The sequence below is a fragment of the Phasianus colchicus genome, unplaced genomic scaffold (genome assembly GCF_987193195.1).
Source record: "Phasianus colchicus unplaced genomic scaffold, bPhaCol1.hap1.1 HAP1_SCAFFOLD_73, whole genome shotgun sequence".
Lineage (NCBI taxonomy): Eukaryota > Metazoa > Chordata > Aves > Galliformes > Phasianidae > Phasianus > Phasianus colchicus.
The window spans coordinates 95675-106858 of record NW_028325246.1 but is presented as its reverse complement, the minus strand read 5'-3'; the positions used below and the strand labels follow the sequence as shown (position 1 = coordinate 106858).

General features: G+C 53.2%; 2 protein-coding genes across 5 annotated transcripts; one reads left to right on the top strand and one right to left on the bottom strand.

Moving 5' to 3' along the window:
* The first annotated feature begins 439 nt into the window (after positions 1-439).
* Positions 440-6177, top strand: LOC149911631 (zinc finger CCCH domain-containing protein 11A-like). Of its 4 annotated transcripts, XR_016463096.1 has the most exons (9): positions 440-1664; positions 2242-2432; positions 2721-2844; positions 3267-3329; positions 3576-3662; positions 3954-4268; positions 4369-4418; positions 4599-4672; positions 5130-5169. XR_016463096.1 is itself a non-coding variant. In XM_090133513.1 (8 exons), the coding sequence occupies exons 2-8, from the start codon at positions 2379-2381 to the stop codon at positions 5140-5142; spliced, it is 741 nt and encodes a 246-aa protein (XP_089989639.1). In that variant the 5' UTR covers positions 442-1664; positions 2242-2378; the 3' UTR covers positions 5143-6177. The 4 variants fall into 4 exon arrangements, 3 of the variants coding, with proteins under 3 accessions (XP_089989639.1, XP_089989638.1, XP_089989637.1); XM_090133513.1 differs by lacking the exon at positions 4369-4418 and having other exon boundaries at positions 442-1664; positions 4599-4683; positions 5130-6177; XM_090133512.1 differs by lacking the exon at positions 4369-4418 and having other exon boundaries at positions 445-1415; positions 2270-2432; positions 5130-6172.
* A 346-nt stretch (positions 6178-6523) lies between these two features.
* LOC149911630 (uncharacterized) lies at positions 6524-10533 on the bottom strand. The gene is made up of 3 exons (XM_090133503.1): positions 10473-10533; positions 10239-10367; positions 6524-8311 (listed from the first exon to the last, which is right to left on the bottom strand). The coding sequence occupies exons 1-3, from the start codon at positions 10531-10533 to the stop codon at positions 7119-7121; spliced, it is 1383 nt and encodes a 460-aa protein (XP_089989629.1). The 3' UTR covers positions 6524-7118.
* Positions 10534-11184: the final 651 nt, after the last annotated feature.

The window sequence follows — 11184 nt, the reverse complement described above, 5'->3', positions numbered from 1 at the left end:
CAAGAGCAGAGTAGAGAGGGACAATCACCTCCCTATCCCTGCTGACCACCCCTCTCCTGATGGAGCCCAGGATCCCATTTGCTTTCCGGGCTGCCAGAGCGCACTGCTGGCTCATGTTAAGTTTCTCATCTATCAGGACCCCTAGGTCTTTCTCTGCCGAGCTGCTCTCAAGGACAACTCCCCCCAGCCTGTACAGGTGCCTGGGGTTCTTCCGGCCCAAGTGCAAAACCTTGCACTTTGCCTTATTGAACCTCATTAGGTTCACCCGAGCCCAGCTTTCCAGCCTGTCAAGGTCCCTCTGAATGGCCTCCATTCCCTCCACCGTATCGACTGCACCACTCAGCTTGGTGTCATCAGCAAACTTGCTGAGGGTGCACTCCATTCCCTCATCGATGTCATTAATAAAGATGTTAAAGAGCACCGGTCCCAAGACAGACCCTTGAGGGACACAAGTCCTGGGGTATAAAGCCACAGCCAGAGAGGTCTGCGCTGGCCCTGAAGTCTGAAGCTCCAGCCAGAGAGCCCAGCACCAGCCCTGGGCCATAATGCCACAGTTATAGCCACAGAGGCCAGCACCAGACCAGATGGGGCTTAAAGCCACATCTACAGCCGAACAGGCTGGCACCAGCTGTGGAGCCTAAAGCCAAATCCTGAAAGGTCGGCACCAGCCCCTGAGCCTGAAGCACAGCCAGAGAAGCCGGAACCAGGCCAAGGGCCTAAAGACAAAGCCACAGCTGGAGAGGCCTGCACTGGCCCCAGGTCCTAAAGCCACAACCACAGCCAGAGAGGCTGGCACCACTGCTGTGGCCTAAAGCCGAAGCTGGAGAAGCCGGCACTGTCCCCAGGACTTCAATCCACAGCCTGAAAGGCTGACACCGGCTCCAGGGCCTAAAGCCAGGCACAAGAGGCCAGCACCAGCTTCGGGTCTAAACCACAGCCACAAAGGCCTACGCCGGCCCCGGGGCCTGAAGGTGCAGCCACAGCCCGAGAGGCCGGAACCAGGCCAAGGGCCTAAAGCCACATCTGCAGCCCGAGAGGCCGGCACCAGCCCTGGGGCCCAAAGCCAGAGGCACAGGCCAGCTCCGGCCCCAGGGCACACAGATGTGCCTTCCTATTGGTTTCTACTGATTCCTATAGGACTCCATTGACCACTCTGAGGCCATACTGGTCCTTACTGGTTTTTACTTAGCCATACTGGACTTTTCTGGTCTATACTGGTGTGCACTCCTCCCAGTTCCTACTAGTTCCTCTGGGACTCTACTGACCACAACGAGGCCATATTGAGTTTTTATTGGGCTGCATAAGAGTCATGTTCACTTCTCTGTTGCTTTACTTCAATTAACCCCCATTCAGTTAACCCCATTCACCCCACTGGGTGACCCTGGTGTTGATTTCCTAAAATTTGGATCTAGGAGGTGACCACTCCCTTTGCTTATGATGAAAGCACAGAAGTGATGCAGGCACTCTCTGAGGTCACAATGGTTGCTGGGGTGGGAGCGTTTGTGCCACAGCTGGTGAGCAGAGCTGGTGCTCTCGTGAGCGTGCTGCACACGGAGACTGAGCTCTGTGCTTTTCTTGAGAGAGATCACCCTGTGAGAGCCCATTGGAAGCACCACTGCGGTGTGTGTGAGCTGGGCACAGCACAGACTGAGCAGGCTGACCAGGTGAGCTGGGTTTGGTGCTGGGTGGTTGCCAGTGATGTCTCAGCAGAAAAGCTGGGCTGGGGAGGAGTTCTCAGCTCCAGCGCTGCCCTTCTGAATGGCTGTTTCCAGAGGAAACATGTTCTTCTTGAGATTCCATCCCATGTTTCGGTGAGGATGACGAAATGTCATTCCTCCCCTGGAAAATTGCTGCCAGGCCCCCACCTTCATGTCAGACCTAAAAAAGGAAGCAGAGTGCAGACTTCATAGAGTGCAACTTGTGTCTCACTGCTCCATGGATTGCTTGGTGTGCCATACCCAGCAGGTGTTTCAGCAAACCGCGCTGAAGTCACGGCAGAGAGCCGGGTGCTCAGCTGGGCACATGGACGGTCAGCACACCTGTGGGGGAAAAGGGGACCTGGGGGCACTTGCTGACAGAAGCCATGGCAGTCAGACACAAGCTGCAGCTAGTGATGGGCAATTCTTGCAGACAGCTGAGATCCATGCATTGCCCTCCTCAAGAGACTACATTGCGTAGCAGAAGAAAGCTGGGAAAATGCTTCTTCCTCATGATTTTTCACTTGCTGATACTTTCTGTAAGGGTTCCTGTCCAAAAGGAGAACTCGGAGATCAAGGCAGTTGAAGAACGAGTGAAGCCAGCTCCTTCTAAGAGCGAAGGAGGTTCCTGTGGAGAGAACCCTCAGACCTTGCAAGTCTTCCTCTGACACTTCAGCCATCATGGCTCAGCAAGGAGATGACCGTGGTTCTAATTCCTGCTCTGTGAGAGGAAAGGTATGGCTGGGTTTCCTTTGCTTGATGTTTCTTTCTTTTTCCCATGTTTAAGGGAAGGGGTGGAGCAGGAGGAGCCCTACTGGTCCTTTGTCACCTCAAAAACCACTTGGATTTTGCGCTCCCTGCTGACAGTCTGGGCTAATGACGTGGACATGGCTTAGGCTGTATTTTCCCTTAGTGATAATTAATCTCTCAGCACTCTGATAATCTATCTCTGGCACAATCTGGAACCTCTCTGCAAACCTTGGCTGCCCGTTCCCACTGACGTTTCTTCCTTTCTCTCCCCAGAAGCAGCGCAGCGCGCTTCCCCGTGTTTGGGAGCAGCAGCCAGCAGGCTGCCGGAGATCCAACCGCATCTTGCAGCGCGCAGAGGGACGCGATGGGAACAGAGCGTCCTTACTGCCACGCAAAAGTGAGTTTCTTGAGGCCTCTGTTATGAAGGATGGAGGAATGAATTTTGAGTATTACTTCTGAGTGGGTGCAGTGCTGCAGGGGATGTCAAATAAGCCACTGTGGAAGTGTTGGAGAGACCGACAGCGGCAGTTGGTGGCAGCAGTGAGGCAGAAGTCTGCATATAAATGCTTAGAGTCGAGTGAATTCCTTTTAGAGCCACAAAATGTGTCTCAACTTTTGCACCTGATAGTGTTTTGTTTGGTGATGCACCTCTGCTCTGTCAAATGGAGCTGTCAGGGAGGCTGGGGTTCTTCTGCTGTCATCTGAGCAAGAATGAGACTTTTGGTTTTTTGTTGTTTTGGGGATGGATTTGGTCTGACAGGACAATACTTCTACAGGCTACTGGTTTCTGTTAAATCAGCAAATTGTATTTTGTTGTAGGGACGGAGCCTGCGCGTCTGTGGAATGGTGCTGGGCAAGGGGGGAAGCGGAAAGCCTCCGCAGGTAAGCAGCTCTTGTGAGCTGTGGTGTGGGTACCTGCCTCTAAATAGGGCTGCATGCAGGGCTGTGTGTGATGGAGAGGAAAGGACACTGCAGATCTGTGTTGACTGCAGAAATGGCACAGTGTTGAATCAGCAGAAAGGCAAATGGAAGAAACTATGCTTGAAGACCAGAAATTTGTGTCTGACTGTGCTAAAGTCTTCCTCCAAAGAGATGTTCTTCATGTCTTTCTTGTTTCCTTTCTGTCAGAAGCTGATGCCAGTGGCCTTCCTCTGAAGCGCAGCCTTGCAGAAAGGCAGGGGGAAGCTACAGACCATGACATGGCACCCAAGAGAGGTACAGACGCACAACAGGCATCTGGGTTTGGTGCACTGTCTTTCTAACTAGGCTTTCTGTCTGTTCTTCCTGGGACTGTTCTCACTGCGTGTTGCTTGGGGTCTTAATCCCCGGGACTTATAGTTACCTTTCCTGTGCTGATTTGAAATACAAACCCACAGTTCATCCACGATCCTAAGATCCGTGACTGTGAACACTGCAGATGAGATGTGCTAGCATTGTGACCCATTTTGCAGACCGAAAGTAGTATTGGACTCTTGTTATATCTTCTTGCTTCTTCTTTCTTGCCAGAGATAGGTGCTGAGCCCAATGGAAAGATCTACACGAAAGCGGTGCAGGAAGTCCTTTCTGAGAGAGCTCATCTCCAGGCTGGAGGGCTTCCTACAACAGCAGGTCCCAGCTCAGGGAGAAGACCTTCCCCTGCAGCGTGCCCCCGCTCTGTCTCCAAGTCCCTGGCTGGATGTAAACGCAAGGGCTTGGAAGAAGAGCAGCAAACAGCAGCGCAGTTGCCTGCTACCAAAAGAGCGAGGGGTCAGAGCGGAGACAGCGTGCCGGCTCCAGCAGCACAGCCTGGGCCTGCTGCAGCACGGAGCTCCAAGCTAAGAGGTAAGAAGGTGCTGTGGTACCCACCCTGTAGGGTAGGTGCTGCCCTTATCAAGCACACTGAAGTTGCATAGGGTTTGCTTTGCTTTTTCCTTCTCTGCAGAGGGGAAAAGAGTTGAAGCCTACAAAGTCCAAAGGCAGTGAGGTGCCACAGTATGTAACCCCGACTCCATTAACTCCATGGTAGTCTTCTGCACCTTTCCACTGGAAATGTCATTCACTGAGAGGCTTCCAATTTCCTTTGTCTTTTTTCTGCCATCTGTTTTTATGGTACCCATGTTTCTGCAGTTTTGCTGCTGACAGAACGAATTCAGTTTTATTCTTGCTTTATAGCAAGAAGACAACGAAAAGAGAGAAGAGTGGAATTGAAGAAGGCTTCTCTGAGAGCTGCCGCTGCACGTGCAGAGGTGAGTCCTTGGTGAGCACAGACACGGCTCTTGTTGTTCTCAGTGCCTCTGCCTGTCAGACATGAAAGCTATTGCAGAATCCCAAGGCAAGCAATGTAATAGAAAAACACCCAGCTGTATGTTTAAGGAAATCACACTGTCAGTGACAGCTGCCTAGGGGAGCTTGGATGCCTTCCTCTGGCTTGAGAAGGACACTGTTGGTAACGGCTGGAGGGTTTTTCTGTGATAAAGAGCCTTGCCATGTCAGGCACTGCGACCTTTGGGACCTCGTTCCCCCAGCAGAGCATGAATCTTACCATAGGCAGCGTGTTATGAGAAGGAATGTCAGTGACCTGAATGGCAGGAACGTGCTGTGCTGCATGGGGCCGTTCTGGAAGGTTTACTGATCAGACTTTCTTAATGAGATCGCCCTAGATTGTTTCTGTCCTATCTCTATACTTGCCTTATTTCTTTCCAGTCATCCGCAATGAACACCCTTGTGGAGATGATGCAGAAGCTGCAGCTGAAGGACTGAGAGGAAGAGCATCAGAAGGCAGCGGCTGCAGCACGCAGAGTTACAGGGCAGCGTTCTGAGTGCCACCCAACTTGGCACTCCATGTTTGGTTGTAGTCAATAAAAAATAGTCACAATTAGAGATTGACAAAGAGCGCACGGCCTGATTTGTCCAGTGGCATTCCATGAGCTGCTGCACTACTGCTGGTCCAGAGTAGAAACTATGCAGCTTCGGACCACCAAGCTGCCATCCTGGCATTGTTCTTCTTGGAGGCAGTGGAACTTGGAGGTTCTCCTGCTGTTGCTGACACCTGACGTTGCCTAGGGAGGACTTGGCCACTGCACTCTGCTCCACCCCCTGTGCCACACACACACGAGTGCAGCCCACCACCCTTCCACCTGCCATGCAAACGCACCATCCCATCTTGCACACTTCAGCCACATGGCTTTCCTCCTCCTCCCCCCACCAGATCCCATTCCTGCTTCCCCTTCCCCACCCCGCCCCCCCATTGCTTTGGCCCCAGTAGCGTGCCACCCCCCGCAGCCCTCCAGTTTGCATGAGGCTTTGCTTCCTTCGTGCACAACCCCTCCATTGCTGTGCCCCTTGTTGCAGCCTTCTTTTGCAGCACCATTTAGCGATTTCACAGAATCACAGAATTGCCAGGGTTGGAAGGGACCTCAAGGATCATGAATCTCCAACCCCCCTGCCACACGCAGGGCCACCAACCATTCCACCTAATGCTAGACCAGACTGCCCAGGGCCCCATCCAATCTGGCTTTGAACACCTCCAGGGACGGGGCATCCACAACCTCTCTGGGCAGCCTGTTCCAGTACCTCACCACTCTCTCCGTAAAGAATTTCCCCCTGACGTCCAACCTAAATCTCCTTTCCCTCAGCTTAAAACCATTTCCCCTTGTCCTGCTGTCACTCACCCTTTCAAAGAGTTGATTCCCCTCCTCTTTGTAGGCTCCCTTTAGGTACTGAAAGGCTGCAATGAGGTCACCCCGCAGCCTTCTTTTCTCCAGGCTGAACAAGCCCAGCTCTTTCAGCCTGTCCTCGTAGGGGAGGTGCTCCAGTCCCCTGATCATCTTCGTGGCCCTCCTCTGGACCCTCTCCAACAGCTCCCTGTCTTTCTTGTACTGGGGGCTCCAGACCTGGACGCAGTATTCCAGATGGGGCCTCACAAGAGCAGAGTAGAGGGGAGCAATCACCTCTCTGTCCCTGCTGGCCACCCCTCTTCTGATGGAGCCCAAGATCCCATTTGCCTTCCGAGCCGCAAGGGCACACTGCTGGCTCATGTTAAGTTTGTCATCTATCAAGACCCCCAGGTCCTTCTCCACGGGGCTGCTCTCAAGGACCTCTCCTTCCAGTCTGTAGGGATGCTTGGGATTCCTCCGGCCCAAGTGCAAAACTCTGCACTTTGCCGAGTTGAACCTCATCAGGTTCACCCGGGCCCACCTTTCTAGCCTCTCGAGGTCCCTCTGAATGGCATCCCGTCCTTCAACCGTGTCAACCACACCACTCAGCTTGGTGTCGTCAGCAAACTTGCTGAGGGTGCACTCGATTCCGTCATCGATGTCATTGATAAAGATGTTAAAGAGCACCGGTCCCAAGACAGATACCTGGGGGACGCCGCTCGTTACTGGCCTCCACCTGGACATGGAGCCATTGATGACCACCCTCTGTCTGCGGCCTTTCAACCAGTTTCTTATCCATCGAGTGGTCCACCCATCAAATCCACATCCCTCCAGTTTGGAGAGAAGGATGTGGTGGGGGACCATGTCAAAGGCCTTGCTCAAGTCCAGGTAAATGACATTGGTCGCCTTTCCCTTGTCCACCGATGCCGTCACTCCATCATAAAAGGCCACCAGGTTGGTCAAGCATGACCTTCCTCTGGTGAAGCCGTGCTGGCTGTCACGGATCACACGCCCTTTCCTCATGTGATCAAGCATGTCATCCAGGATGATCTGTTCCATCATCTTCCCAGGCACAGAGACTCACTGGCCTGTAGTTCCTGGGGTCCTCCTTGCTCCCTTTCTTGTAAATGGGAGTGACGTGACCCTTCCTCCAGTCATCCGGGACCACACCAGACAGCCACGACTTCTCAAATATGATGGAGAGCGGCTCGGCAACCACCTCAGCCAGCTCCTTCAGAACCCTGGGATGCACGCCATCCGGCCCCATAGACTTGTACACATTCAGTCTCATGAGGCGGTCTCGGACCTGCTCTGCCCTCACAGCAGGGGGGGATTTACCACCCCAGTCCCCACCCAGAGGTGTAGGGATGCAGGGCTCAGGGACGGAAGGAGTACTGGAGTCCTGGCTGCAAGTGAAGACCGAGGCAAAGAACTCATTCAGTACCTCGGCCTTCTCTTCGCCCGTTGAAACCAGTTCTCCTTTTACATTTACCAAAGGAGGTACACTCGCTTTGGCCTGTCTCTTCTGGTTAATGTACCTATAGAAAGTCTTCCTGTTGTTTTTCATGTCCCTCGCCAAGTTCAGTTCCACCTGCGCCTTGGCTTTCCTGATCCCACATCTGCAAGTCCGGACAACATCCCAGTATTCTTCCCAGGTGGCACGCCCTTGTTTCCAGAGTTTGTACACACCTTTCTTCGCCCTCAGCTCCCTCAGCAGGTCCTTACTGAGCCACGCCGGCATCCTCCCTCCTCTGCCCGCTTTCTTGTTCAGTGGGACAGAGAGTTCTTGCGCTCTTAGGAAGGCGTCCTTGAAGAGTAACCAGCTCTCTTCAGCATTTTTGTTTTTAAAGAGAGCATCCCAGGGGATCTCGGCCAACAGTCTATTGAACAGCTTAAAGTTTGCTCTCCCAAAGTTCAGGGTCCTGATGCCACTCTTCACCAGGCCCACAGTTCTCGAGATCACAAACTCAACCAGAGCGTGGTCATTGCAACCCAGGCTGCCTCCAACCTTAACACCATTAATTATTTCCTCCACATTGGTGAGCAGCAGGTCCAGCAGCGCTTCACCTCTGGTCGGTCTGTCCAACACCTGGACCAGAAAGTTATCATCAACACATTCCAGGAGCCTCCTGACCTCTTGCAACTCGCCATGTGATCTATCCAGGAGATATCCGGATGGTTGAAGTCCCCCATCAGGACAAGAGCCCGTGAGCACGAAGCCTCCCGCATCTGAAGAAAGAAAGCCTCGTCAACAGTCTCCCCTTGATCAGGTGGCCTGTAGTATACTCCTATCACCAGCTGGCCTTTGTTAGACCCATTCCTAATTCTAACCCACAGGCTCTCAACCTGATCATGACTGTTTCTCAGAGGAAGCTCCTCACAGTCTATCCACTCTTTGACATAGAGGGCTACTCCCCCACCCTTCCTACCTAGCCTCTCTCTTCTAAAGAGCTGATAGCCCTCAATGGTGGTATTCCAGTTATGGGAACCATCCCACCACGTTTCCGTGATAGCAACAAGGTCGTAATTTTCTAAGCACATCACGGTTTCCAACTCATCCTGCTTGTTTCCCAGGCTGCGTGCATTAGTATAAAGGCACTTCAGCTCGGCTTTCCATCGCACCGCCTTTATAGATGGTCTAGGTTCCCCTAGAACAGCAGCATCCCCAACACCCCCCTGCCCCAGTCCATCCCTTCGTACTTGACTGTCGTCGCCCAGCAGGTTCGGTACGAGCCCTGGAATGACCCGCTCAAGCTCGACATCCCTGATTTTGCTCCCTTCCCCCTTCATACCTAGTTTAAAGACCTGTCAATGAGTCCTGCTAGTTCCTCAGCTAAGATCCTCCTCCCCCTCAGAGACAGACTACTTTCATTTGCTGCCATCATGCCAGGTGCTGAGTAAGTTTCCCCATGGTCGAAAAACCCAAAATCCCTGGATTTGCACCAACTTTTGAGCCATTTATTTATGAGGTGTGTTTTTTGGTATCTCTCGGTATCCCGCCCTGCCACTGAAGGTATGGAAGAAAACACGACCTGCACACTCGCTCCCTCGACTACCCACCCCAGTCCCCTGAAGTCTTTCTTGATAGCTCTGAGACTTCTCTCTGCAACTTTGTCACTGCCAGCCTGGATTATCAATAACGGGTAATAATCAGAAGGGCGAATCAGACCAGGAAGTCTCCTAGAAATGTCTCTGACCCGTGCCCCAGGGAGGCAGCACACCTCCCTGCGGGTAGGGTCAGGCCGACATATAGGACCTTCCGTTCCTCTCAGCAGGGAGTCTCCTACAACAACCACCCTTCTGTCCTTCCGGGCAGAGGCAGTCTTGAGGCGTGGGGCCAAGTGCTTTTCCCAAGGCAACCTCACAGGTTGACCTCCCCCTACATCCCCACTCACCTCTCCCTCGAGTTCCAGGGCCTCAAACCTATTACTCAGAGGCACCTGGGGAGCCGAGGATGGTCGGGATGGGGGACGCCTACTTTGTCGAGCCGGTATATGTTTCCACTCCTCCCCCTTTCTTGAATTGTTCATAGGAGGAGGAGAGGACAGGAGGCTCACTGCAGCACTTTCAGCCCGCCGGCTCCCCGCACCCACGTGCCGCTTCCCCTCTCCCACCTGTTTACGAGGCAGGGGGGAGTGACGTGCTCTACATGATGCCTCAGTTATGCGCCCAGATCTCGGGGCCGATAGGGACTGGCACCACCAGTCAATCTCCTTCTCACACTCTTTTATGGTCCTCAGCCTCTCTACCTCCTCTTTCAGGTCAACCACAAGGCTGAGTAAGTCATGCAGTTGGTCACATCTTATACATCTACCACTGTCATCACCCAGCACTGCAAAGGCCGGGCTCTGGCACTCATGACAGCCAGCGACCTGTGTACTAGCATCTCGCGTTGGGGCCTCAGTCTGAGTCTCCACACTCTTTTTGGCCGCAGTGTTTTTTCTGCGGGAGCATGGGACTTCCGCCTGGGACTCCACAATTCTTGTGCTATTAGCCTTCCTCCGGGGTGCAGGCATTGCCAACCAGCAGGCACACCAACACTATTAGATAGCCTTAACGGGGTGTGCCTGATCAGGCCCGCCCTGCTGCCGGTAGTGCTGGCACTGCCCCGCACCGCTGCCGGGTCGTTAACAGGAGCCCCGCACTTATCACTCACCCTGGCAATGACAACCGTCCCTGCTGGGGAGTTCCGTGCAGGAGTGGCTTACTGAATCTCCTCGACAGATAAGCCCAGGTGTTTCCCACACACCTTCTCTGGTGGGCAGCGACGCGTCGCTCCCCGAGGCTTTTTAAAGCAAGAAGGGGTGGGTGCGGAACCGTTGCCCTGGCAACGCCCCCGCCGCGACGTCCGCTCTCGCGAGAACTGCCCGGCCGAGAGCTGCCCGGCTACTCTGCTCTCTCCGGGATCCCTGAGTGAGGGAAGCGACCGAAACCCCCTTGTACCTCGCCATCAGTCGCTGCGCTTCTGGCTGGACCAGCTCCGAAGCGGCGATCCTCGGCAATCAAGGCAAGGGCAAGATGTGGTCTTTTGAGTGCTGCTCTCTTTCCACTTCCATGCTTTCCTTTTGTACCTCTACACTCCTGGTAGCCCTGGGGTCTCACATGAATTGAGAGCAGTCCTGTTGTCTCCACAGTGGCATCCAGTGGCACCCAGTAGCAATGAGGTAGCAGGCAGGAACAGGCAATATGTACCAGTGTGTCAGTGTTTGTCTCGCTGCTGCCAGCACCATAAGACAAGGGGCTGCTTGTCACAGACTAGGAACACGACACAGGGTTCTTGTGCAAAAATTCCCCTTTATTTTCCCATGCAAGGCTTTTATAGTCTAACACGTGTATTCAGGACATTTCCACTAAAAATCCATTGGCTAGAAGGCAAGCAAGTTTCAAAACAGATCTTCATAACAGCAGCAAGTGTATCTTACGCTTAGATACTGTAAGAAACATGCTCAAGGTCAACAATTTCTAATCAGGCAAAGATCTCTGTGAAGAGCAGTTTGTTCATTATTGCAATAATGGGCGCACAGCTCCTATTGACCAGGGAGAAATTGTACAACTAGTCAGCAAAATCCATCCCGTTATGTACCCTGGGTCTGACACAAGTA